The sequence below is a fragment of the Carica papaya genome, chromosome 8 (assembly GCF_054855325.1).
Source record: "Carica papaya isolate Zhongbai chromosome 8, ASM5485532v1, whole genome shotgun sequence".
NCBI lineage: Eukaryota > Viridiplantae > Streptophyta > Magnoliopsida > Brassicales > Caricaceae > Carica > Carica papaya.
Window position 1 is genome coordinate 3,792,434 of NC_142316.1, and position 27,698 is coordinate 3,820,131.

At 35.2% G+C, this 27,698-nt stretch overlaps 3 protein-coding genes and 1 non-coding gene across 12 annotated transcripts; 2 read left to right on the forward strand and 2 right to left on the reverse strand.

The window, feature by feature from the left end:
• Positions 1 to 228: 228 nt before the first annotated feature.
• LOC110825740 (las1-like family protein) lies at positions 229 to 10,049 on the forward strand. 4 transcript variants are annotated; one of them, XM_088209913.1, is made up of 9 exons: positions 229 to 805; positions 2,554 to 2,739; positions 3,646 to 3,737; positions 3,842 to 3,916; positions 5,022 to 5,128; positions 5,245 to 5,300; positions 6,287 to 6,461; positions 7,695 to 7,985; positions 8,976 to 10,049. In XM_088209913.1, the coding sequence occupies exons 2-9, from the start codon at positions 2,566 to 2,568 to the stop codon at positions 9,899 to 9,901; spliced, it is 1,896 nt and encodes a 631-aa protein (XP_088066039.1). In that variant the 5' UTR covers positions 229 to 805; positions 2,554 to 2,565; the 3' UTR covers positions 9,902 to 10,049. The 4 variants fall into 4 exon arrangements, with proteins under 4 accessions (XP_088066039.1, XP_088066040.1, XP_088066038.1 ...); XM_088209914.1 differs by having other exon boundaries at positions 2,557 to 2,739; positions 8,979 to 10,049; XM_088209912.1 differs by having other exon boundaries at positions 230 to 805; positions 2,557 to 2,739.
• Positions 10,050 to 10,453: 404 nt separating this feature from the next.
• TRNAS-GCU (transfer RNA serine (anticodon GCU)) lies at positions 10,454 to 10,535 on the forward strand. The gene has a single exon. It is a non-coding gene; the product is annotated as a tRNA-Ser (tRNA).
• Positions 10,536 to 11,303: 768 nt separating this feature from the next.
• Positions 11,304 to 12,142, reverse strand: LOC110825739 (Calcium-binding EF-hand family protein). Its single transcript, XM_022056237.2, has one exon. It carries the CDS (start codon positions 11,876 to 11,878, stop codon positions 11,432 to 11,434), a length of 447 nt encoding a protein of 148 aa, XP_021911929.1. The 5' UTR covers positions 11,879 to 12,142; the 3' UTR covers positions 11,304 to 11,431.
• A 214-nt stretch (positions 12,143 to 12,356) lies between these two features.
• On the reverse strand, positions 12,357 to 27,309 carry CPSF100 (cleavage and polyadenylation specificity factor 100). Of its 6 annotated transcripts, none has more exons than XM_022056234.2 (20): positions 27,029 to 27,309; positions 23,654 to 23,721; positions 23,286 to 23,454; positions 22,805 to 22,973; positions 20,752 to 20,848; positions 20,371 to 20,497; positions 20,167 to 20,282; positions 19,451 to 19,545; positions 19,216 to 19,367; positions 17,574 to 17,631; positions 17,377 to 17,484; positions 16,748 to 17,000; positions 15,624 to 15,808; positions 14,426 to 14,518; positions 14,103 to 14,201; positions 13,511 to 13,642; positions 13,380 to 13,424; positions 13,120 to 13,287; positions 12,737 to 12,811; positions 12,357 to 12,621 (listed from the first exon to the last, which is right to left on the reverse strand). In XM_022056234.2, the coding sequence occupies exons 3-20, from the start codon at positions 23,432 to 23,434 to the stop codon at positions 12,520 to 12,522; spliced, it is 2,223 nt and encodes a 740-aa protein (XP_021911926.1). In that variant the 5' UTR covers positions 23,435 to 23,454; positions 23,654 to 23,721; positions 27,029 to 27,309; the 3' UTR covers positions 12,357 to 12,519. The 6 variants fall into 6 exon arrangements, with proteins under 6 accessions (XP_021911926.1, XP_088066036.1, XP_021911927.1 ...); XM_088209910.1 differs by lacking the exon at positions 23,654 to 23,721 and adding an exon at positions 26,021 to 26,286; XM_022056235.2 differs by lacking the exon at positions 27,029 to 27,309 and adding an exon at positions 26,563 to 26,864.
• Between the last annotated feature and the right edge of the window lie 389 nt (positions 27,310 to 27,698).

Genomic DNA, 27,698 nt, shown 5'->3' on the forward strand with positions numbered 1-27,698 from the left:
TATTACGAACATGGCTACCTTCACCAACACATCGCTCAACTAATGTTCCATTATAGCAATAATTAATTTTAATAATTTAATCATGAAAGGTATTTATTGGGAATATGCAATTGGGCCTTTAATCCTATTGGGCCTCAAAATCATAAGCCCATTTCGACCCACTCGAGCTCCAACCCAACCCACCCCCATCATCTTCTGAATTCTAAACGCACCGTTTTAAACTTCCGTACCTCTGGTCAACTTGTACAACAAAGCGGGAGAGACGTGCGGAGGCAGCGAGACGGTGGAGCAGAGGAGACGAAGAACAAGGACGGCAGAGTAGCAGGAGAGAGAGAGAGAGAGACAGAGAGACAGAGAAGAGTTTAGCTTGCGTGAATAGGAGGAAGAAAAGGGGATACCTGTGGACGGAAAAAAAATCAGAGAAAGCAGGCGACGCAGAGAAACAACATTCTGATGGGAGGCGCCGCCAACAGAGAGTGAGCCGAAAGAGAGGGAAGCAGAGGGAGTGCGAAAAGGTTTCGTTTTTTAGAGTTTTTGGTGGAAGCTTTCAACAGAGAGTGACAAGAGAAACAGAGAGGAAGTAAGAGGCATATCGGCTACTGAAATCTGGGTTTTGAGGTTTAAGCGGAAAGGAAGATTAGAGAGTAGGGGGAGAGATTTTCCGGGTTTCACAACTTAGTAAGAGTGAGAGCCAATAGGGAGGGGATTGTTGGTTCTCTAATAGGATAAGCAAAGAAGAGACAGAGAAGAAGAAAACAGGAGAGAAGAAGAGGAAAGACAGGGAAGCAATTTCGGTTTTTGGAAGGTAAATGGGGTATTCTGCTTTGTAGAGTCTTCTGACTTCCTACTTGATTCATAATTTGCTTTGTGTTATGATAAAGCACAATGAACTGAATGTTTTGGGATATTTGATCATGCACTGTTCTTGCTGATAATCTTATTGTTATGTGTTGATGATTAGAATGAGCTGGTTAGTAACATTTTTCTTTGATTTGTTTTCCATTCAATTTCTGTATGCATTTGTCTTGGTCCCCATTCTTGTTTGATGAAAAGCCATGGCTAGTTGGAAAGAATAACTTAGTTTCGATGTAAGCGAGCTATATTTTAATATGGATTGAAATCCAAGTTTTCAAGAGTAGGATTGATGCTCCTAACCTGCTGTCTGCATGCTTACAAGTCATTCGGTTAATTGCTTTAGCAAAGTATTTTTGCCTGTGCTGCTACTAGTTTGGATAGATGTAGATTAGCAGATACCATTGTTCTTTCTTTGTTGATCTGGTTTAATGTCTTGGTGACCTAAGGAAAGATTATAGTTAAATGTGATGATGTCGCTGTTTTCTCTTGTTCTTACTGTTTAGCATGTTGATAATTTGTTTATTTTACTATTCATTTTGTTTATTAATACTCTGGTTTTATCTATGTATATAGTTGAGTTTTGATTGTTTGCGCACTTAGTATGTTCATTCTACACTTGTACTATGATTGCACACCTTCTTGTTTTTTGTTTACTACTTTTGGTTAATTATGCTTTGTTAGAACATATCGTCTCTCGTGGTTCATGGTTGTGTATCTAAAAGAAAACCAAAAAACAAATGAAAAAGGGAACCCAAATTCTGTGGGATAAATGCTAAAAGGGAAAAGGGAATTTAAATTAAAGGGCCCTCACCAATAAGAGAATGAGAAGGAATCATCAAATGGAGCATTGCACAAGGAAAAGGCACTGGACCTTGTCAATTTTGGTTTATTTTAACTTTCATTTTTATTTTGACATATTTTTACATTTTTGGATGTATTCATGCCCCCATTCTTCATGGTCTTGTAATTTTTAATTTATTGGACTTTTAGGGAGTGCATGTTTTAGGGAATGCATGTGTGAGTGTGTAGGAGTAGTAAAGCTGAGTCATGTCTATTACTTATGGCTCTGTTCTTGTCAAGATGCTCAATCAGGAGAGAGAAATGTTTAGACCAAATATTGACTTCATTCGCTTGATTTTTGACTTAGTTATTAATTCGTTTTGGTAGTTCACATGGATGGATGTGGTGTTTGAACAATTTATGTTGTGGAATGATTCATGGGATCCATCATTGATCGAAGAGGAAATGCAATGAAGGAGAAAGCAGAATGTGGAGATCATCTTTCATTTTACTATATGTTAATGTTCATATTATCTGTTCTCTGTGTTTGCTTTTCCCCAACCTTCCTTCATTTTGTAATTGTTTACTAATTTTATTTAGTGATTATATTTGATGATGGATGTCACATATAACACTTGCACTTTAGTTAACTTTAATTAGAAGACAAATAAATGCATGCAATTTAGACCTTAGTCTACTTAGTCTACACCAAAGGATTGATGCTTGTACCTTCTGGTTCCATAAGTTTTGGACCCAAACTTTCATTAATCAACAAATTCTATTTTTGGTATCTAAACCTGCTCTTAATGGATTAAAAATGACTCCAGAATTTTCAGTGAGTTTATTTTTTGGGGAGCCCCAGTCTCACCTTTGTGACAAGAACTAAGCTTTTGCTATTTGCTTTGTCTAACCTGCCAGCAGAGTTACTCAATGGAGGCACTATTAGGGTTTGGAGAAGATGCTGTAGCCAAAGGTGATCATGAGCGACCATCATCGTCTGACAACTTCAAATTGGTGCCTTGGATGAGCTGGGATGAATGGGAATTTGTCAGAGAATCTCTATTCTCTTCATCTGCTGACAAAGTTGCCTCTGCACTTAAAAGAGTAAGATTTTTTTTACCTTACTGATTGGTACTATCTATTTTCTTGGCTCTAAAACAGGTGATGGACATATGTTGTCATTAAATTCATTCTATACTTAGATTCAAGTCAGAGAGTGAAAAGCTTAGGTGCAATGCCTCAGGGGATAATAACAAACATATCTTTTAAGGTATAAACAAATAGTCCACAATTTGTTGAATTAAACAGTTTAGTCCCAGTGTAATTGGATTTTGGAGAGGTTAACAAAAAATCTTCTAAACTGAATATAAAAGATGCTTAGTCCTCTTTTTTTAACCCCCCCCCAAAAAAAAAGAAAAAGAAATCAATTGATATTATAAATTTAATGCCAATAAGCAAGAAAAGCACCATTTGTACTCTAAAATTTTCTTACATTTTATTGAGCCTTAGTCACAGCTCTAGCATTAATCACAACCTCTGCTATTTAAAAATTTAAAAGTTATACATCAACTGAGAAAAAGTTAGAAGAGATATTAGTTATATGGCTCTAGATGATAAATTAAAATTGAGAGAAAATTACTCTTTTCCAAAATATTTTGGCATCAAACAGAAATATTTAAGGCTACTTACACAACTTAACAAATACCCCTAGATTGTTTGAATAAGATTAATTTTCTTGTTTTCTGTAAAAAATAAGTGGATTAAAGTATTTATCTTTCATTAATATTAGATGATATTTTTGTTAAGGTCTATGTCTAGGGACTAAACTGTTTTTTATTTGACAAAATAAGGAGTCAGGTGATATTAGTTTAATTTAGAGGCTTCTTTTTTTGTGTATCTATCTCATGTTTCAGTTGATTAATTTTCATTCTTCCTTCTTGTTTCTGTTATTGTCTCAAGCAAGCATAGAACATATTGCCTCCTTTCTAATTCTCAGTTTCTGGGTTTTAGATATCAACATGGCGGATGAGAGGATGTATACCAGCTGCAGTTGATGTCACTGCTTCAATCATTGAAATTCAGCAGAAAGATGGTTTCATTAGGTATCAATAAGGTTTAGTTTCCTAATCATAAGGCTTTTATAATATATTGAAGTTGATTGGGCTCTTAATTTGTTTATTCTCTTGTTTTCTTTTGTGGTTAACAGAAGAGAAAAACAGCCTGTTGATGCTTTATATTCAGAGCACTTGTTGCAAATGCTATATTGCATGTCGATATTAAGGTCATACTCTGTCCCTTTTTTTGCAATCCATCTTTTATTAGTTATTAACGACATTATTATTATATTTCAATCTTGTATTGACTCGATAATCAAACATGCAAAACATAGTCACATAGCTGCTTTGGAGATTCTCTTAAGTAGTTTCTGGTTAATTGATTTATAGTTGCAATCTTTCATACAGATATATAAGTTCTCCAGATAAGATATCACTCTTAGCTACAATTTGTGTTCATTGTATTAGATATCCGTTTCTATATGAAGTGCAACCCCTAAGCACTCAGGTGATGGCACAGTACAATGCTTGCAATCAGGAAGAATAAGTCTGTTTTTTGGAAATAATCAGGAAGAATAAGTCATAATGTAGACTTTGCATTATCATGCTCAGACTGATGTATTTTGAAGCTATCAAAAGATGAGGACCTCATATTAAATTGAAGATAACTTTGAAGTTCGTGTAAGAAAAAAGATGAAAAAAGAAGGTTGCCTGAGTGGCTTGATGCGTAAACGTAAACTATTTAAAGGAAACTTGAAAACAACTAATCTCTTTTTTCTGTACTGAGGATTATACCTATATCTGCTATATTACCTTCATGTTTCTGAAGTGTTCTGTAAAGTAAGTGCATTCAATTTTCTATCTTCTGAAAGGGGGTAGTGAATTAGTGCTAGAAGTAGTAGAGAAATTTAACATTATCTGATATTGTTTCAACATGAATTGGTTCTGGGAATTTAATGCAAGGTGAAAGCTGAAAAAGTTTTTCTGAGAATGGTCTTAAAATGTATTAATTTACTGGTTGATAGCAGCCATCCCTCTCTTTCCTTGACATGCTTAATTGCTGCTCATGTTGGGCTTTTATTGGTTTGATGTTTGAGAAACCTCTTTCCAGTCATCAATTGTTTATGCCTAGCAAGTTCGATATGGTGCATACAGAACCCTGATCTTTAACATAATATTTTGACTCTTATTTACAGCTCAGATTTGGCAAAAGCTCCAGCGATAAAATTGGAACAGCCATTTGTGCATTTGTTTTTTAGCTTGTTCATATATGCAAATACTTTTTAGTGATGAAAGTTCATATGCTTACCTGCTCTAGTTTTGCATCTTAAGGCTTGTTAATTGTGTTATTGAGAAGACACGGAAGAAAACATCAGTTTCAATTGCTGAGGCTGCTGAGGCAATTGGTATTCCGCGTATGTTGATTGATCTTCGTCATGGTGAGCGGCTCTAATCATGGGGTGCTATTTGATGTTATCGAAACAGTGAGGACTTTTGTTTTGTTTGCATCTTACAATTTGCAATACTGAGCATATGTTTTTATGCCTTTTCACAGAGGGTTCTCATCGTGAGCTCCCTTCACTGTTAGTGCTTCAGGATTCCGCAGATAAGGTATAATTTATTCTTAATTTATTTAATCTCTGAGCTATATCTTTCTTTTTTTCGAAAAAAAAAAAAAAGTTAGATATGCATGTGCAAACAAAACGTTTGTATTTATCTAATATGGCCTACTTTTAAAAAATTGTAACACTCCCTACTCTAAAGAGCATGAGCATATATTTTCTTAGTTAGCCTATTTTTTAACAAGCCTATGACATTACTGGCTTTTTGATGTTAGAGCATTAGGTGCTTTCTAGGTGCAATTTCCTGGATAACATTTGGCTATTATGATCTTATTCGTTAAGTTTTTTTGCTGCAAACCCCATTATTGTTTTATGGGCACATAGCCTGGGGATTGAACCCTCAACCTCATACTTGGTGAGGTCAGAAGTATCAGAAAACCAAAGTTTACTTGTAGTCTTATTCATCAAGTTCAAATAATTTTGCTTGAGCATCGACCTTTCAACCTTGATACTTAAAATTTAAGAGGTATATTTTCCAAACAACAAGTTGGTTTCAAGGTTAGAAAGACTAATATTCAAGGGGATCGCTTAAGCCCCTTGTGAAGCACAGTCTGGACTCTGGTACATTTTCTACCCGAGTCGTATTGGTTCCCGAACTATCACAAAAACATAGTGAACCTAATTTAAGAGCCTTCCAATTAAAATAATGAAAAGTAGAAAAGAATACTTGGAGAAAAACAAAGTCAGTTCTTTTTACTAGGGAGCCTCTCAAGGCTTTTGGCCCTGAGTTCTTTTTACTAACAAATCCATTTACAAACAATGAGGAGATTTTTGTAATTAGCTGTTGTCAGTGCTGTTTCCGCTTTTCTACATGGATAGTACGACACCTTAAACAAGGATCTTTGAAAACCTAAGAAGTAGAAGATTATAGAGGATTGGTTAAAAATTGCATGTATTATAGTTCATAAATCCTGTGATTCTGCATCTTCTAGTCAATATTCACTTTTTGAATTTTATGATTTTTACAAATATCAGGCACTTGATTGGTTGAAATCCTATTACTGGGAACCTCAGAAGTTGAAGATTCCATTTAGGAAAGACGGAACCACAAACGTCAGCAGAGAAATTGAATCTAGACTTCGTGAATTGGCATCCTGCTTGAATGTTGAGAAGAGTCCCCAGCTTGGATATTCACCAAGCAAAGGAAAACGTGCGTAAAACCATTCTTTTTAATTTGTCCTTTTAACAGGATTGCCTTTTTATTTAAGGATTGAGAAAGGGGGCAGTTCAAACTTCCCCATTTTCTTTTTTATTTTTATTATAATGCCTTGCACTGTTTTTCTTTTTCAGCTTATCTGAATATTTGTTGCTCTTTTTCTTTTTTAGTTCATAAATGATGGCTTTAAAGTACTGAATTGATGGCATGCAGACACTCATGCACTCTTGTGGTATGCATGCCAAAGATCCACCATCATTCATTAGGTGTGACTAAAAGTAGAAACATGCATGTTTTACCGTTTGCATTAGGCAGTCAATCGTCCTAAATATAACTTTATTGACTTCATGTTCTTAATGATCAGTTTCTTCTTTTTTCCCACCAGGAGACAAGGTAGGCAGGGACTAAGACATGCACTATTATATTTTAGGTCCTAATCATATTTCTATACAAGTTTATAATCTCTTCATTCTAATATTAGATACCGTTTTCTTTTTCCTACCATTGTTTGAAATATAAGGAATCCTTGCAAACAATATGAGGTTAGCAGAACACACTAAAAAAACAACTTTAAAGCAGGTAATAATGATGATAGGTGCATATTAAAGAAATAGTATGCCTATTTTGTTACATTTCTTTTCATAAAAAGGCAGAATCTGACATGCTTAAGTATGAGTTAAAACCTTTCCACTCACTTCCCCTGTGTATAGAAAATTTGGATGATGATCAAAGCATATTACTCAACATAAACTATGGCGAGAAGACAGCAACAATGTTTGAATCTTTATTCATGCAAAGTAAAATCATTGATAAATCTGAAAGTGTATTTTGGGTTGTCAATTTAATGAAATCTTGGGTTAAGGAAGAACATTTTAGGCATAAAATGGATAGGTGTCTAGTGTTAGATCGTCCTTTCCTTCCTCCAAAAGGTACCGTTCTTCAACCCAACGAAACAATTGTCAATGTTTACATGATAGTTAAGGCTACATTTAATTTGCTTATTGACCTATTTGTAGTTTATGCACTTCTGTTCATTTTTGTATTTGGTGGCTCATCCTTGATGCTCTTCAATGATATTCCACTTTTTCCTTTCAAAAAAAAGGAAAGGGCCATTTGATTTGCTGTTGTAAAGTTTTCTAGAAGTTCATTTTTCCCATCTTATTCATTTGTTTTCTGCTCTTTTCATGGGTAACCTGTGTGCTCTTTTGTTGTGGTTTGTGTTTGCAGGTTCTAAGAAATATACCAAAAAGACCTTGAAAACCCTTAAGCAATTGTATTCTTCCTTCCCATCAGAAGTAGTGTCTATACTATTGGAGTTTTTGCTGAAGGCTTTAGATTCCTCAAATTATGTGGAACTTCCAAAAGAGTACGAAGCTGGTCAAAATCCAGAAAATTTGTTGGATGAATGGAGGCTTGTGATAACAAAACTCTCCAATGAAGAACCAGAAGTGCTTCTTAATCTTCTCCAGGCCATTCTTGATATGGTTGGATCTCATAAACACATGGAAAATGAAACAGGTACTTGCCAAATCTTCTTTGACATTATATCCATCTTGTGCTCTTTACATTTTGTTCCAGACACTTCAAAATGAACTTCTGATTCCATTTGCTTTAATATTTTACTAGAAAATAATTGTTTTCATTTAGGAGTCTGATCTTTAATCATCTTTTAGTACTCCTAGGGATCTGTTATTTTTTCCCTTTTTGAGATGCTGATTTGTTTAACTGAACTTAAGCTACTTTTTACTATATTGGCTGGTGGCGTTTATTCCTATATGGATCAGTATTTAGTAAGATGCCATTTAAATCCGAAGATATGTGTACTGGCATATATGCCAACTGGCTTCCATAGCATGAATTTGAAACAATGTGTGCACTGGCGTATATGTCAATGAGTGTTTAGGAGGAATACACATCAGTGTGCATACACAGTTATAATAGATGAAAGGACTGGCTATGAATCATCCATCTAAAAGGCCATGTAGACAATATTAATTGCCTTTTCTACCCAGTTTGGAGAGTATTCCATGTTTGTTTTTCATTTATAGTTGCTATTGAGAATTGCTACTTATGTTATGATTCTCAAATCAACTTGATTCGCAATTCATGTAAAAAAATCACACATTTTATTATTATTAAAGTCTGCTTGTCAACTAAGGTAATATTTGGAACAAGTTTAAAACTTCTGCAGAATTGATTTGTAAATTCAATCTTTTTTTAACTAGGAGCAATACTAATTCTAATAAGGAATTATAAAAATTAAGCTCATGAAATTCTACATGGAATTTCATAATAACTAATTTTTATCATCTTAAATAAGATTTCCATCGTTTTCGAATTGAAATAAGCATTGATACGCAAATGAATTCGACACAAATTTTATATTTGTTCCAAACATAGCTAAGATAAATGGTGTATGGAACCTTTAATAGCAGCATTTTGTAAATATCTTTTTCATATCATATTGCCTTCTGTACCTCATTACTAATTTTGTCTAATCTCATCTAGAAGGGCATCTTCTATCAGAGTACAAGACAGGCGCATCTCAAGTGCAACATCTTTCTTATTTATTTCTGTGGCTTGTTGGACACATCAAGGGACTAAAGCATTCTTACCAGAATGGTTCTTTGAAAATAAATGTCATGAATGCAATACCCATCGAGTTTTTACGTAAATGTCTTCTATTGTCAGCATGTGGCAATAACCAGCTCATGGATTCTGCCATTCAACTATCAGAGCTTATGGGAGTCCATCATTTCAAGGAGGAACTTAGAAAGCTAGCTTTATTACGTTTGCCCAGTGATTATGTTGCCGAAGAAGATTCTTCTATTACAATGGCTAAGACCCTTGTCCAGCAAGAGGAATCTATTCAAGAAGCAGCACAGAAGCTAGAGTGGGTCAAGCTCGAAAGAATGAAGACCAAAGGTATCAAAAGAAAACACATTGATATGGGAAATTCAAAGAGATGGGTGAAGTTAGAAACATGGAACCCATGTCCAATTGGTATGCTACCAGCTCTTATGGGGTCTTCCGGTCAGTTTCCCGCTCTTGATAGTGATGACATCCCTGAGAAGGGTTTTGAGGTTACAATTGAGGACTGGGAGCTGAGGCAGTGTGGTGAAAAGCGAGAAGCTAGTTGCGACACTCAAGAGTTAGACAATTCAAGCCTTAAGAAGATGAGGGAGTCAGTTGAGCACTGTGACTTAGATGGTGAAGATTGTTTACCAGTGGAAGACATCGGAAGAGATACACAATTGTTGGACGGTTTATGTCCAAAGACGATAAGGAAGACGAGGAACTTGGTAGAGAAATGTGAACCAGATAGTGAAAATGGTCCATCAATGGAAGGATTTCTTATGATGGGCGGGGGTTGGAAGAAAGTTGGGAAGGAAGAGCTGTTAGCCATTGGGTCTGCTGTAAAGATTTGGGTTTAACACCTGCTCCTGATTAGCCGCCTATTATTTCAATCCGATTATGTTATTTATAGTATACTTTTTGAAATTTTTGTTAAGAGCTGCAAATTTAGTTGTAATAGTTATTCAATTATAAAATAGTTAATTAATAACTGCAAATTTATAAGAATCTGGAGAATAGTGGCAAAGAAAAGAACAAACTTGCTAGCAGATTAGAAGAACTCTATATGGAAAAGAAGTAACTTTACACTAGAGTTTGTGAATAGTCCCCAGGTAAGTTTCACCTCCTTACTTTTCAATTCTACTCCATCTTCCTTGTTCAAAAAACAAAAATACTATGGAGAAGATAACTACATCTAGATGACTATCCAGATTCAGCAATGCACAAACAGATGAAGTTGTTTTACCACGAATAACCACAAAAAATGAAAACAAACAAATGTCGTATAAGCAGGTGATGAGAACACACCTCAAATCAGCAGAGGAGAAGATTCAGAGTACTGTGGAGTGGAGGATAAAACGGCAGGAAAAACGTCTCGAAATAATTTATTACGATACCAGAGACATCAACGCGTCGCTTTGGCCGAGTGGTTAAGGCGTGTGCCTGCTAAGTACATGGGGTTTCCCCGCGAGAGTTCGAATCTCTCAGGCGACGCTTCCTTTTTGTTACTTCTCTTCTGCCTTCGTCTTCACTTTTCTGTTCCTCCGAATATTTTTTACGGAGTTCTCATCGTTTTCTTTTTCTTTTTCCTTTTTTTTTTTTTTTTATTTTTTCTGGAATTTTCTTTCGCAGGTTCCCAGCGTTTCTGAGGTTTCCTCTTGAAGGTTCCCATTTTCTTTTGTCTGATTTCATCTTCTCTTTTTTCTTCGTTTTCTCTTCAAACAAACAAGTGGTTGATTCGGTTCCCATCATTGGTCTCCTTACAGCGGTTTAGTCCATCTCCAGTTGCCACCATAACTAAAACTTTCATGGACATAGCTGCCTTAAAAATTTTCCCTTGGTGAGAACAGCATCATGTCATTACAATTGGTTTGCAGACATAATATCCATTTGTGTTTAAGAAAGGTCAGATTTGAATTGGTGATGGTGATCCATCATCTGAATCCAGAGCTTGTGATTCGGTATAAATTTTTCTAATCCCTTTTGTACATTACAGATAAAACATACCCTTTTGATCATTGCAGAAACAAACCCCTTTTTCTTCTATTTTTCTCTTTTAGGGACTAGATGGCCTTATTCTTTTTTGAATGGATGAGTATGTATCTGGTTATATTTGCACAAAATAAGCCATTGCAGATGACACTAATCCATTTCTCTATTAAAGTCCAGTTTGGATTCCCCAGTTTCATCCCCACACGAGACTGAAGACAAGATTCAGGGACACATTTTCACAAGAGCAACAGCATGGAAAGGTAAACGAACTGAATTTAAGAAAAGAGCTTTATTGATGATAAACAGAACTAGAAGAAAATCAAAGTAGAGTACAAGCATACAACTCATATTAACACGTCCCAGCCATATAAGATGAGCTAAAAATGCATAGGCAGGGCTCATGTTTCAGATGCAGATGCAGATTGATTGAGCTTAGAGGCTTCAAGATCAGCAGCCCTCTTGAGGAAATTATTATTATCATCATCATCCTCAAGAGCCATCTGAATAGGAGAAGACCCCAACCCATCAGCAATTGCCAGCAAAATTTTCTTCATCTCAGACCTGAACTCGTCAAGATCAACGGTGCCGCTCTGGTCACAATCAAACTTTTCAAAAATGGAATCATAAAGCTGTGTGAGCTGATCCGGGGTGGCAGCAACATCGACACCGAAGTGGGTCTCGAGGAGACGCATGGATTCGAAGGCTTTGCGAAGCTCTGACCTCGATAGCACCCCGTCGTTGTTGAGGTCGAGCGCCGCAAACTTCTCGTCCATGCTTTTCTTGAACTGTTCCTCGTCGCTCACGAAGTCTCTGACCGTTGATCCGTCTATTACCACCACACCCATCTCTCCAAAAACTCGCTTTCTTTCTGATCTCTTGGATTTTTTCTCCTTCTCTCTTGTCTTGTAGGAAGAATGAAGGACAGAGGATTTGTTGATTTGTCAATTAATGGGGCGGGGAGGATGAGTGACGGACATGGTGGAAGATGAAATTACAGATTTTTCACGTGGGTTTGCTTCGATTTGTCTACATGTGGATCTTGGTTAAGATGCCATGTGTAAATTAATGACCAATTCTCAAGCTTACAACGTGCCATAAATTCTCTTAATTAAGATATTACATGTTAGGATATGAGATATAGACCATAAATTTTGGAATCCTTGAAAGTTGTAAGAAATATCTTTTGGCTGTAATTGGGACAGGGATTAGGGTAGGAATATATATAATACGTGATTGAGGTTTTTCTTGCTGACTAATTTACTCTACATTTTTTAACCAAATACCCACTAAAAAACAAAAATCAGAGGAGGTTTCAGGCCCCAGTTGAGCAAAGTCCATTGATCTTCATTTGGCCATGAGAATTGAGAACATTTCCTGCTTAGTTTTTGATTGTAAACTCCGTACTCTACATTGAACCATAAAGGATTTACAACAAAAACTAGAAATACCATAACATTCATTTACAACTAATTTGTACCTCAGATCCTCAAAGCAAATAAAATTGTGAGTATAGGTACTCCCTAATCTTATAGTAATCCTCGCACAAAGGACCTTCTATGACAATTTGCTGTGTCCCAGAGCCTCCACCCTGTGCAAAGAAAAGACAACTATATAAACTTCCAAATATAATACGTGTTGCATATTTGGTTAAACATGACCAGTCTTCCCTCAGAGCTTGCAAGCTAAAATTAAATGTTTCTCACCTTCTGTCCAGCATGCCCAACTTTACGTAATGTGACATATTCACCACATCTCAATGCCCCGCCCGCAAATTCTACCTGAAATGGATACAATCTCGTGACATTATTGAGGACGAAGCACTTCTTTTTTTGACCTTTTTGCAAACTGTTTGTAGAATCCCCATGGATTGATGACTATTAAGTGTTCATTACCAGGATTTGTTCATATGTTCAAATTGAGCTATGATGCACAAGCATCAGTGAACAAGCATCTATGCATACACAAGCCAAAATGAACAAGTACCTATTCACATGGAACCTAAATACACAAAGCAAAGTTAATCTTAAGCTACAGCTGACTGACTTGAGTCAGCTAGAAAGAATTATATATGGAATCTATAAAGTACCTGGACACCCTTGCTAGAAAGAAACTGTTTGAAATCAGCCATTTTTAAATCACCAACAAGGACAGACTTATGTGGCGGAGCAGTGGTTGAGATGGGAAGTAAAGACAGTGTATCATTCTCTGTCTTCCCTATTTCAGCATCAACCCATGCTATTTCATAGTCTCCAAACTGAATTTTAGCATATCAAGAAAGAAAGAGAGATAAGAAAAAGTAACATCAAATTCTGAGCACCATGCATCCGTATAAAGCATAATCTTTACCTTCTTAAAGAGCACATCACTCATCAGCTTTTCAGAAAGTTGTACCTGTATATCACACACAAGAGAATAAAATGAATTTTCATGTTGAAAACAATGAACCATGAAGATACAAGATTAGTCTCAATTTAAACCTTGTAGGCACATAGATCAGAGGTAACGTCAATAGTTTCTTCAATCTGGGGAGCATAAACATGAGGACAAACATGTTTCAAGCAATGTTGTTTCAAGTGCTCTGTTGCCTCAGCTGATCCATGTACCAAAACCTCCAAGGAAAAAAAAAAATCCATGTTAACTATTAGTTATATCAAATCAGCCTCTACAAACAATTAAGCTTCCAAGGAATAATATAGACAACAGCAACAAATGGAGTTACTACTTGATCCTGGACATCGGAAATTTAAACGGCTCAAGCCTAGAAACTGTGATGGTGTCAAAACCCAATAAAATACATCATATTTTACAAAAACCCGAATCCTACCTACTACCACTTCAATGTCTCGATGTATTAGATTTGTTAACAATGTGTAGCAAATTGCAACTTGCATGAGTTGCATCGTTCAAAAATATGCATATTCACATGCTTATATAGACATGCAAAGCATGACGCTAAAAGAAATGTCATCTTACACATCAGAGCTATATGAATCAAGGAAAACACCAGGTCCTTAGTGAATAAATGAATAGCAATCTTGTACAAGTTCGTGGAAAAAGAAATATCCATACAAGCTTTAGGGGAGAAACATGAGCAAGCATTGACTTGATAGAGCGAGCATCAGAACGTCCCTCATAATCCATGTAAATTAGTGAACATTTCACTTGCACCTGGTCACCATTGTAAACTAAAGCATCAAAAAATAGCAAAATTGACGGAATAGCAACTTGACTTGGTCAATGCTAAAAATCATTCCACATCAGGCGACACCATTCAATATCAAGAATTGTGAATAGGTTCCTAGTTCAGGAGAGAACCATTCCATATTAAGTGGCAAAAGAACCACAGCAAAGAGTTAGAGACATTATGTTGATTAAGTTTGAATTCCACTTACAGTTAACTCATTAGATATAACTTTTGAAGGCCTAGTATCAAGTATCAAGCCAGCAGAGCCTTCATCAAGTTTACCATCCATAGTGCCACCAGCCTGAAATGAAATGTCATCATTTACGATCAACTAGGTAAAGACTCGGTTTACTATAAGATGACTTCTCAATATAAAGAGAGACAATAGTAACTCCAACTAGCAAGTAGTAAATTCAGAGAAGGAAAAACCTGATGACATGTAAAAATAAAATGAATCAAATTTTCAAAAAGCAGAAGCCATTTGACCACCCTGGCATAAACACAAGAATCAGAATGTATGAACTCTTTTCACTGTGCAACTCTTCATTTTAATCCTGAGAATGATGAAAAAGTACATAAAGCAAGAAAAGATTGTTAGCTGAAATTACTGTAGGATTTGCCAAGATATCTCATAAGTTTTTAGGAAGAGGTAAATCTACTATCTTCCATTGAGCAATGAACATTTAACTAAGCTGCTTTATCTCCAAGAGGTCTATCTTTATTTTCAACAAATTATTGGCTCTTCAATCTCTTCAAATCATCTAAAGTCTCAGTTTGGACAGCTGCATCAACAATTTTTAGCCCTGTGACTACCCATAAATCCTAGGACAATCAGCCTCTTAAGTGCACTGTTATTACTGCTCCTAGTGAGAGCCAAAAGAAAAGGAAAAGGAAAGGAGTTTCAGATTCTAGCCAGGATAATATTTCACTAGCAGAAGATGCTTGCTCCATTAGAACTGACTTAATAAGGATCCAACACTTCAGATAAATACCTCCTTAACACTTATGGATAATAAAAAAAACAAAATGAAGAAACATAAATGACTAACTTAATTTTTATGCCAACCAAGTCCAGTATTCTAATAAACCAATGAATTATTTCTAAATATGCCAATCAAATTCAAATTACAAATACTCATCCTCCAAACAATCCAAACCCAAGAACTAATTCGAAAGTTTGGAACTGAGAATATAAACTATCATACTGGGATCACTGATAACCAAAACTGCAACAAAGTTAAAGATAACTGAGATATGCACCCCAATGGAATATCTCGCAAAAACAAAGTCCTAATAATGCAGTCATTCATATGAGTTCATTCTTTGATCCAAATAAAGAGTAAAATAGACAGCATAACAGTTGATGGGAACCTAATAAGAGCAGATTCTTGGAAAAGAAAACTCACTTGCATAGCTGCCTGGTCCATCTCCTCATCCTTACTTACATAATCATCGGGATTGATTACCTCACCAAAGTCGTCCCACTCAGATGTATTTTCATAGAAGGGAAACATTGGAGCAATACTGGAGGAAGGAGGGACAAAACCATCAATTAGTATGTCTCGATATCTACCCCCGTGAGAACTGACAACTGCAAGATACAACCAGGATCGTTTAGCACAGATGCCACATTAAGGCACAATTTAGGTTTAAAATATTAAGAAAAGAATGTGTGTCTCCTACAAAAATCAGAGACCAAACTTCAGAATGATTATTCAGCATAAAATGGTTTGATCGGAGAAACTGAATAAGGAAAAACAAGACTACATTTAAGATAATCAATATAAAGTTTCTTCTTGCGACGTAAACGCCATCAAGACTTCAAGCTTTTCGGTACTGAATTGGACACAGTAATTTGGGAGGATACATGAGACTACTAGTATTGCCAGTGACTAAAGACTGCTCCTCTACTTAGTATTACAAAATAAGATCTTGTGATCTTTATTTTGCAGCAAGCATTTACAGTAATGGGATCCAACAATCTCTTTTTTTTTTTAAATACGGGATCCAAGAATCTTTTATGCAAAGACTATATAAAGGCATCAAACTTGACAAAGAATTCAAATATCGAAGTGTTATAGCAGCAGCTGGGTTAATGACTTTTGTAAATTCACAATTGATGATATATTACAAAGCTCCAAAGAATCCAGGGACAGAGACATGAAATGAAAACATCAATCCAGTTAAATCTTTAGTTTTTAGATTTTTCTCAGTCGCATACCAAAATTCTGCATTGAAGGTCTTGCTGATCGAATCATTAAAAACATCAAATACTTAAAGCAGAAGGTAATCCTACAAAGTAGCGAAATTGATAATCCAGGGAATCTAAACTGAAAAAGATAATCACTAGAACATAAGTGACGTTAGTTATAAATGCCAACAAACTGTTCCAAATAGAAGATTCCTCTTCACGGTACAAAACTCTTGAAATTATATTCTCAAATCTTTAAAAAGAACATTCATGAAAATCTGGAATTCATTTACAGAATGGAAATTGCAAGTAAAACCTATCAGAGATGAAGAAGAATACCATCTAGTGAAGTATGTGTACTATTAGTATCTATAATCATTGGGTCTACCAAATTCTTATCAGGCCCATGAGATACTTTCACTTCCTCCTCTTTGATGAGAGTAGCTTTTAAAGCTTCTTCCTTTTTCAGTCGGTTTTGTTCTTCTTCATAAGCAATTAACTCCTCCCCAACCAAAGGAACCCTCCTGGACATGGTGACTTTAACAGCTTTTGGAGGTGGATCAGCCTGAAGCATGCGAGCTAAAGTGCCAAACTACATATGCAATGACAAACATCAGTACATATGTATTGTACTGCAGAAAAATAATAAAGTGAACTGAAATCAATTTTACAACAAACCATATCTGAACTATATGCAATGCAGATACTGGTTATTACAGTACAATTTTTACGGGACAAAACAGCAAAAATGACATTATTGTTATTGCATTTGCATCTGACAACCAGAAGAATGATACAATTCTCAGTAATAGATATTTTCAACCCCAACACAACCAATAACAGCAAGAAAAGCATAATAATAGCTTGAGTAGGAGTTATAATTATCCTTTTTTTAAAATAAATCATTATCTTTTTTCGTATAAGAAAAACAAAATATTAGTACGTAGGCCCAAGAGAAGATAAGATACCTGGCCTCTTTCAGTAAAAAGAACAAGATTCTTAACATCCATAGCCCATTCCACAAATATATCATGGGAAAACCCTGTTTCCAGACTAGCCATGGACGCTAGAACAACCTAAAAAAAGGTATGTCAGACAACAGCATATATTAGGTTGAGAAAAATTAAAGATAACCTACCAGTTAAGAGAATACAAGTCAACTGACCTTTGGCCCATCTGGAACATTATCTAGTTCGCTCTTGTTAATCAAAAGATGTACATGCCTGAAAATATGCATAAAATGCTGTTATGGTCCCGATTTATGGATCTCGTTATGGGATTTTAGTTAATAGTATGGGCTTGCTAAGAAAGAACCTGGCAATCCTTAATTTCTGGTTAATAGCATTGATTCATTAAGAGAGAACCTAACCCTCTCTTGAGTAAGGAAGTGCTCGACACTTTTATAAATTTCTTCTTACCTAAAAATATGCCAAAGAAGACAATTTGTATTTTATACAAGAGTAGTTATCTGAAAGTTATTTCCAAAATTAACTACCATCTTTTTAAAAAAATTAACTACCCTCTTGAATTTATCTAGACTTATTCTCCCTAATACACATATTCACGTTTAACACATCATTTTACGCATAACACATACTAATTTATCCTCTCCAATGCACCCGTCCACCCACTTAATACATCACTTACTTTCCTTAACACCATAATATCATCCATGATATTTCTTCCCTCCTGAAAAATTGCACTTATCCTCAAGTCCATGGTGATAGAAATATTTTCAGGAAAAATTTTTTGCCTATCATGCATCTTATTCAGGAATGTTTAGGGTTTCTAGATGTATAACGTCCATCTGCAGGGAGTCTACAATTCAAGTCCACGGAAAATCAGTAAAGTTGCTCTTCTGCAGCGGTGATTTGATGTCAGAAAAAATGTTCCCAGCGACCAATCAAAGGAAAGGGGTCCGTAGAACCATCAAAATGGAAAAAATCTAAATTAGTACACTTCAGAATAAAAGGAGCAGTCCTGTCAGTCACATAATCATTGCCACGGTTGTGCTGGCGGCCAGGCTGCACTTTGCCTTCTCTATTTTCCCTCTGATTTGTTCGGCCGGTAGAAAGTTCCTCCTAGTCGTCAATTCTAAATCTCAAATTTGAGATGATCCTATCCACGATCTTAATGATATTTCTTTAAAAAATTCTCAAACATGGACTGCGATTTATCCAGAACAATTGACTCTGATACCAAATTGTTACAGTCTTGATATAGGATCTCGTTATGGGAATTTATTAATATAGGTTCTTTAAGGGAGAACCTACAGATCCCTAATCTTTTATTAATAGTATGGGCTCATTAAGAGGGAACCCAATGATCTCTTAAGTAAGAAGTACTCAATACGTTTTCAAAAATTTCTTCTTGCATAAAAATCTACCAAAGAAGACAGTTGTACTTATACAACAGAAAAAGTAGTTATCTGAAAGTTATTTTCAGAATTAACTACCCCTTTTGTCTTTATCTAAACTTGTTCTCCCTAATACACATGTCCACATTTAACACCTTAGTTTACACGCAACATATATTGACTTATTCTCCTCAATACACTTGTCTGCCCACTTAACACATCATTTATTCTCCCTAATAAACCATAATATTATCTATAACAAATGCCAAGATAATAAACATATGAATAACTTTTCAACATTTTATGAAGTGCAGAACTATATGAAAAGACTATTAGAATTTAAAAACCTTAGCAAGCAAAGTTAGCAACAGGCAAAATAACAAGAGAAAATTCATTATTTATTTTCAAAAAAAAAAAAAAGACAAATTGCATTAGGAAGGGGAACACTTACTTCAAAAGAAAGGCATTATCTCGAGAAGTTTCAAAAGACTTTGCTACAGAATCACTCATCCACTCAAGGAAACTCTTCACATAGTCAATTGTGCTAGATGCAACAAAAGTAAGAAAGAAAATGGGATAGCCAAAAGACTTCTGTGCCCAATGCTGCAAGTTTAATCAAAATTTCAGACTCAACAATTGTAATTTAAGTTGACCAATATTATGTCATCTATATCCCATCTTATTACCTGTTCCAGTATCAACAGAAGTTCAAACACTCTCCCAGCAGTATCAACTGGTAGTAATACATTGCCACCAGTTTCAAGGGTCTTTGAAATGGTATCTGCCATGCATGTTCATGCAATAGATAAAAAGATTATATGGTAGAAGAAAGTAAATAACCACAGCATGTTAGGAGAGAGGCTAATTGAATTCTGCTATTGCTGTTGCCAATTAGCTGTTAACTGTGCTTAATATGGTTTTGTTGATGTATAAAGCTATTGAGTTGTTTTGTTCCTAGATAGTAGCTGGAGTTTGTGGATGATTCGAAGTAGATAAATGCAATATTCTGCATTTTTATTCATTCATGTACTAGGGACAGAATCCCAGAATTTCCGAATCCTCTTTAAACTCTCTCATTTCAAGAGCCTTTGAAATGGTATCTGCCACGCATGTTCATGCAATTGATAAAAAGATTATATTGTAGAAGAAGGTAAATAAACACAGTATGTTAGGAAATAGGATAGCTTAATTCTGCTATCACTGTTACTAATTAGCTGTTAACTATGGTTAATAATTAGTTTGATTAGCACAGTTTTGTTGATGAATAGAATTTTCAAGTTGTTTTGTTCCTAGATAGTAGCTACAGTTTGTGGATGATTAGGAATAGATAAATGTAATATTCTGCCCATTTGTTCATTCATGTATTAGTAACAACCAAAGTTGGATATGGGGAAAAAAATACCCAGGAATTCTTTGTCCCTTTGTTGTCTTGGAGGTTGATTCTTCAAAGCATTGTAGGCATCAGTTATTAGGACAGCAGGCCGGGCAAAAGTTTGTAGAACAGTTCCATTCAAATGCCTGGGAAGATAAAAATACCAATAAGTGCTCATAAACATTAATTTTAAAGTCAGAAGTATATGTAGCTTGAGAACGTAAGAGAATATACCTCTCTTTCCTATGATTGTAATCAACAGCGTAGATGACATCTTCTCCATCCTTTGTTATTTTCCACACAGTACCTCCCAAGAGATGTCCAGCCACATGGGGGGCAATAACAATTCCCTCTCCTCTTCCTATTAAAAATTGTGTCCAGAACATCATATATTCGAAAACGAAAAATAAAATAAAATAAAGCTTCTATAACACTTCCCCTTTTGGACAGTCATGATTCCCGCAGGAGGAGATCATCCTGGTAAAATTTTAAGAGAATTTGGACATGTGGCAAGCAGATATGCAAATACGGAGCCAACTCACTTCCACAAGGAAAATATGATACCCAGCATTTTACATAGATTAAACAAGAACACATCCTACAGTAAATACTTACCAGACAGATGATAATTCTGTGAGTACGTCAGCCTTGTCACATTTTGGAAAGCAGAATCAATGTCATCCAATGTAAATAAATCAAATTCTGAAACTTGCTGCAAAGGAAGCACAGCAACATGTCAATCAAACCTTTTACTGTACAAACACAGCTAAGTAAAGAAAACAAAACAATGTGAAAAGGAAATGACAAAAATGGCTTCAAAATGTTAAATAAATGATATATTGAGGATAGATTCCTTTAATTTTCTTAGACAAAGTTTTGAACCAAAACAAGGAAGCTAGGACGATAACGAAGCTAGAACAGGTTTCTTTGAGAGAAGCCAACGACAATAAAGCACATTGAGAAGAAAACCAATCACTCAAATACAAAAAAAATCTATGAAAAAACTGATTAAGAAGTCATTATCAATATGATTTACCTCAGATCAGATAACTTAGATTAGTATCAGAAAATGGCGAAATAGAGTCAGAGTACTGTAGAGTTCAAAATAAAGATTTAAACAAATGGGACTCATATGGCAAAAACAAATTAATTCATTACGAAAGACAAAACTCTTTTGAAGTGGACTCATTGCTTAATCAAAAATTTAATTTAAAAAAAAATTATAGATACGATCTTTTATCATCTAAATCTATTAATTCTAAAGACGATTTTTTTTAATTACAATATGGATAAACAGAAATTTAGAACGCTGAACTGAGAGACAAGGATAACACTGAACCAAGAAATATAAAAACATTATAGATACGATCTTTTGTCATCTAAATCTATTAATTCTAAAGACAAGATTTTTTTTAATTACAACATGGATAAACAGAAATTTGAAGCTAGGAGGCAAAGCAGTCAGGCAAACTACCCTATCTTAATAGCTCATGAATGCTTATTTTGCAGTCATAGCTCATCACCGATAAACAATAGGAATACATGCATCAGAACCATCTGGCATGTTTACTTAGGCATCACTCAGTTTCTACTAAGATTGAGTTAGGATGTAACAATCAAGTCCTTTTTCTTCTTCTTGCATTTAAGTCCACTTTTGATTTTATGCTTTTTTGCTTTTTTTTTTTTTTGCTACAAAGAGAATGGAAATAAAAACACAAAATATAACTAGGTATCCTTAACTAAATGGCTCCATGCAGTATCGCAATGCTCCAAATAAATCAATAATGGGCATAATCTGGAGGAACAGGTAGGAGAGTGTAATCCTCATGAGCGTGATGGGCCCTTGACACTTAGTGATCAGCACAGGCATCACCCTCAAGGTGAACTTTTGATTTACACCTTATATATAGTGAGTTGACTTCACTAAATCCAATGATTTACAAAGGAATTGCCCATACCAAAATCCTCTGACAACATCCCAAGTCAAACCGCCAATAGCAAAATCTACCAAACCACAACCATAGTAACAGCCCAGACAAAATAGACAAACACCTTCAAAGAGAAAAGAAGATTGAAATCCTTAAAAATTTTACCGTAACTGACTGTCTACCAGTCAAGTCCTGTAACTTTAAGAAACATTTCATTTCTAGACTTCCAAATTTCAGAGCCATGTAACATTTAAATTCCCCAAAACCATTAATTACATAAGTTATCTCATCATTTGTTTTTTCTTCTTTTCTCCTTACATTTGCAAACTTAGGCCATTGACCCATCATAATAACAGATATCTCGTCTTCTACCAGGAATGAAATGTAGAAACAATCATAAAATATATCCTTAGTGAGGCATACCAAAAGGTATTCTTTTATCAGTAACCTTACAGTTTCCAATTCTTTCCGCCCATATTCCATGAGGTAACTTTCATAGCATCAAAAAACGTTTTCTATTTAGATAACAAGTAATCTCCCAGAAGATCTTATTAGAGGAAAGTTCGTTCTTAATTATGTCCAAAATCTCCTAGCAAGAAACATATTAAACAAGGATGGCAAGCCTAAAACATCAAATGCATAAGCAGAAAACATTTTGGATGTTTAAAAATCATCCAAGTATCTACTTATGCATGCTTGCCAATATGTAAAGCTAAAAAATGTACAAGATGTAATTTCACCTTCCGGGAGAGATACTGATCATACATGGTGAGGAGACCTAATCTGTACACGGGCTCAGTGGAATAAACTGGAGCTGAGAGGCCAAGTTGTTTCATGGCATAGGGCAGGGCCCCAAGATGAAGAGTATCTGAATGTGAAAGCAATACTGCATCTATTGTAGAAGCTATCCTGTGTTAGCAGCAATAGCTAGTAAGGATAAAAATAATTAAATATTACATAACATCAATGAGTTCATTTACTCGGTTTTAGGAACGACAAGCATTAACCACAAACTATAGAATAACAGAAACCGACACAGGAAAGAAATAGAAAATATAATTGTTAATGGGAACAAGAAGAATAAAATTTGTTGGTGCTCCTTCGTGTTTCCACAAGAACAAAATCAGACAAAAAGGAGGGGGGGAAAAAGAAGCATAATAGCATGTGACTGGCTGTGTATACATGGATACACAGAGAGAGAGAGAGAGAGAAAGAGTATACTTGGAGAGAGGTTGGAGGAATGAGGGATCGAACTGATCATTCCAGCCACAGTCAACCAAGAAATTGAAGCCATCAATAGAGACCAAGTAAGACAACGGGTTCTCATTGTATACTCCACATAATGGGGTAACCTGCACTGATGTCCCCATTTCCTCTTCTAGACTCTTACCTGTTGCAAACCACTCATCATTCTCAAGTAATAAAATAGTTACAAGAAAGGGATCACCATGGAAGTGTTAGACACCATTATCAAACTGGTTATATGTGTAAAGAAAAGGCTCTAAACTTGGAAACTTAGCAAGAAGATACTAAGCACCCATCCTACAGTATAAGCCAAGTAATTATAGCCTACAAGAAATTAATCGTGCCTTAGTTAAGTGAATAAATGTGAGTGGCATTTATGACAGTATGAACCTTGAACTCTTAACAGCACAACCTACAGGCACAAAGGACAGAAAACTAAAATTAAAATTATAACAGGTGGGGAATTTAATACATTCCAAAAGAGAAAAGAAGTAGCAAAACTTAAAATAAAGAAAGCTCCTACTCCTACCAAGGCTTTCATTCATGTGCAAGTAATCAATAAAAAGTCATAAATGAAATATTCAACATAGCAACTATAAGGTTATATCAAGTATCGCATTTATTAACAAAAAAGTAACAAGACCAAGTTCGATGAAGGAGGAATATGGGTGATCTCAAATAAAAGACAACAAGGGATACATGTAGTAGGAGAGTTGAAATTTCCATCAAGCATGGTTACTTAAAATTAGATAACCAAATTAGCCAACTCATAACATGCTTGGGTTGAGGAACAAAGAAAAGGAAAATAAAGGGAAAAATTATTTTTTTACTTACTTGGAGAAATAATAAAAATGAGTAGAAGAAAAGAAGCATTGCCAGTATTCCTTTTTCAGAAAGAAAAAAAAAAGAAAAAAAAAAAGTCCCCCAATATAGAGTACCAAGGAGTAACCATGGGGCCAGGAGACAAAAGATCATGCGATCAAGAAAAACCAGCCTCATCCCAAATGGGATGACCCTTACACAAAAAGCAAAGAGTCCTAAGCCAATGACCCTTGATATACCCATCAGAGGCGAAAGAATTTCCAGAAACTCTTTCATTTCTTCCTTTCCAAATGACCGAAAAGGTAAGTAAAGGAATGAGAGCAGCATTTCTTTTAGAGAGGCCACTCGCTCCAAGCCCAAAGCTCATTTCCACATACCCCCCACAAAGGTTTATCAAGCTGAGAACAGCATCCAAGAGTCCTATAGATTCACTGCACTGATGAGTAAATGACCCAGAGATTCACATTCTCTATTACACAAAAAGCATCTGTTAGGTATGTTTACCTCTATTCATGAGATTGTTAACAGTGAAAATTTTTTACTATAGTTTAGGGACTAAATTAGTAGTATGTCTAAATTGTAACAAAGGTATTCACACTAGTAAGAAAAGAAAGAAGCTCATCCCCATCATTTCTTTGGCTACTATATAGGTGATATGAAAGAAAGGAACATCAGTGTCTTTCGGGACAGTCTCTCTTCTTTTTTTAGCATTAGAAAAACTGGTTTCAGTCTCCAAACCATAAGTATTTCCCTTAAAGGTCATTCTCACATGTGTGGCTAGAATTTTGAGAACCTTATAGAATGAGATTTAAATGGTGTGAAGTAGTTAAAAAAGGAGTATTTCTAATTCATACTAACAAGAAAAAAATCAGATGGCTAACTTATTAGCAGAGCTGGGTGTTGATTGTATTGTTCCCTGGGAGATGTGGTTGTAAGGACTGGGTACTTTAACCAATTAAGAAATCTGTGCTTTTTATGTCCTTCAATTCTGAGCTTTCTAAAGATTGTTGGGTGAATTCTTTTGTACGGTGACAGCATTCACCTTCACCTTCCCCTGGTGTCTTGTTTATAATAACCTTTTAAAAAATTTTAAATTAAAATTTAAAAAGAAAAAGAGCAATAACCCACCAAGAGTGAGACCATGGCCACACTATTATTAACCAACTTCCCATACTAGCTTCTAATCCAAGCAACCAAATATGTTCAGTTGTATAACCAAAATCTCTGCCTGCAAGTCCTAAACTGAATAATGAAATAAACAATACGCAACAACACAACCACTCACATTATACCAACTAAACTATGACCTAGAGCTTGAATATACAATTATTAAACAAGGAAGAAAGAAAAGAACAAGAAAAAGGAAAAGAAGAACAGTCACCAAGTAATCCGATAGATATGGTTCACCAAATATCCATTATGAAGAGAAGGCATATATTTTACAATTTATAAATAATAAAATTCAGGTGGACCGTATTGACATGCACCATTTATTTTTCAAAAAAAAAAAAAACAATCTTATAAAACCAAAAAGTATTTATCCAACATCAAAACCCAAATTATTGACAAAGATATCACAAGACCAAAATCAGAAGTTTTGCTATCTTAGACAAGTTTAATCCAATGCAATAAACAATATCTTTATTTGTATGTCCAATTGGATTAACACAAAGAATCTGTTACAAGCCCGAAGAAAAAAATACGGTTTTATCTCCTAAAATGTGTGATGAGCTGCATAACTTTGAGTAAGAGACTTGTTGATTCTCCATTGTGATTTAGAGAATGTTATTGGATATTGGACAGGCTCTATGATAAATTAGGGGAACCATGAGTTTATCCAGCTGCCTTAGATTCTTTTATTTCCTTTCATCCAGAGCCTGGAAGCATACAGTTTAATGGAAAGGAGAACTTCTTCGTGCCATGCTGATGTTGTGATAGCTGTTTAGTCCCCACAATATCTTTGGAATAGAACTCTGTTTTTAGCTTCTTTGTAAGCCAGGAAACACGGGTGCTTTACAAGTCTCCTTGTCCATCCACATAGGGATGCTACTTCATTGTTTTGCAGCTAATCTCCCTTTCTTCTCTTTCAGAATTTTTTTAGGAGGATAACTCATACTCCCATTTGTATTTTCCTCCTTTCAATAAATCTTCTTTTCTAGTGAAAAAAATACAAAAATCTGAATGAAAGAGTGTTCAAGCTTGATATGCATATTTTTCCCAAACAGCAAAAAGCTACCATTTACTAAGAGCCAGCTAAGATAACGCCACAAGAGATCAAAGAGGTAATACAAAATGGCACCAGCATAAATAGAACTGCGTAAATGAAAGAATGTTAAGCAACTAGAACAAAACGAAATAAGTCCCACAAGCAAAATCAGAGCGAAAGAGACTCAAATATAAGCAGGCCCGAAGCAAAAAAAACGGAATTTACCTACAGAATCGTTTAAATGTTCAAAAGAAGAGATAATAGGGCTACTGGGGCTGTTAGTGAAATCAAGGGGGATTTGGAAGCAGAGAGAATGTGAATGCTTATTGGGCCAAGAAGTTAGCAAATGAAGTCTGAAGCTAGCAGTGGGGAGAAGGTCAGTAGCTACGCCAGAGCCAGGATGACACTAGAAGGAGGAGTCGGCGAAACCTTCGGCATCTAGAAAGTAGTAAGCTCAGTTGAGTTCGTGCGGCGGAGAGAAGCAGAGAAGAAGAGCAAACGGGAAACCAGCGGAGAAGATAATAAAGTTAAAGAATAAAACTTTAAATAAAAATATTAAAATCACAATAAAAATAAAAGAAAAACATACCAAATAAGCAAGAAATACTGAAAACAAAATACAGGGGAAAAAACCCAGAGCTGAATCAATCAATAATTACTCATAGCAAATGCCATCATCTAGAAATCATACTTTAATTTGTAACCAAACTTCGAATTTGCAAAAGCACAGGCCGCTGGACCGATTGACGAAGCTGACGGAGACTGGAGAGGGGCGCTGGTGTAAGAGACTGACGAAAATGGAAGAAGACTAGAGAGGGGAAATGGTAAATTGAAGTATTTGCAGCTGATGATGAGAGAGCTGAGAGTCGCCGACGGCGTTGAAAGAGACGGCGGAGAGGACGAGCGGCGGCAATGAGATTCAGATGGGCAGGTCGAGACGGAGGGGGCGGCATTGAGACTTGAATCAATATAATTTGAATTTTTATATTTTATTATTTAGGTTTTTTATTTTTACTTCATTCAAAATTTTGACTAATTTATTTATAAATTTATGTTTTAATTAAATAATAATAGAATTTTTAAACCTTGTGTTCACAAAATATTTAATTCATATAGAGTTTATCAAATAAATATGAACTTGTAAATAACTTCTACGAATTTTTAGTTTAATTTAAGTTTTAATTTTATTTATATTTTATAAATAATTATATTTAATTATCTCTCAATCAAATTTCTTAAAATTTAAAATTTAAACTAACTAACTTTGTTATGCTATTTAACCATATTTAAATTATTTTTGATAAATTTTAAATTTTTTAATTAGAATATGACAACAAAATTTTCAAATAATAAAATTAAGC

Bases quoted from the DNA above. Each gene is read 5' to 3' on its own strand.
- LOC110825740 (XM_088209913.1), top strand. From the start codon at position 2,566: ATGGAGGCACTATTAGGGTTTGGAGAAGATGCTGTAGCCAAAGGTGAT. The intron at 3,738-3,841 runs GTATCAATAAGG...TGTGGTTAACAG, and splicing joins CAGAAAGATGGTTTCATTAG to AAGAGAAAAACAGCCTGTTG. The intron at 6,462-7,694 runs GTGCGTAAAACC...TTGTGTTTGCAG, and splicing joins TTCACCAAGCAAAGGAAAAC to GTTCTAAGAAATATACCAAA.
- CPSF100 (XM_022056232.2), bottom strand. From the start codon at position 23,434: ATGGGGACATCAGTGCAGGTTACCCCATTATGTGGAGTATACAATGAG. The intron at 17,001-17,376 runs GTATCTTATCTT...TTGCATATGTAG, and splicing joins TTTTTACTGAAAGAGGCCAG to TTTGGCACTTTAGCTCGCAT. The intron at 14,202-14,425 runs GTAAGTGGAATT...AATGGTGACCAG, and splicing joins TTATATCTAATGAGTTAACT to GTGCAAGTGAAATGTTCACT.
- LOC110825739 (XM_022056237.2), bottom strand. From the start codon at position 11,878: ATGGGTGTGGTGGTAATAGACGGATCAACGGTCAGAGACTTCGTGAGC.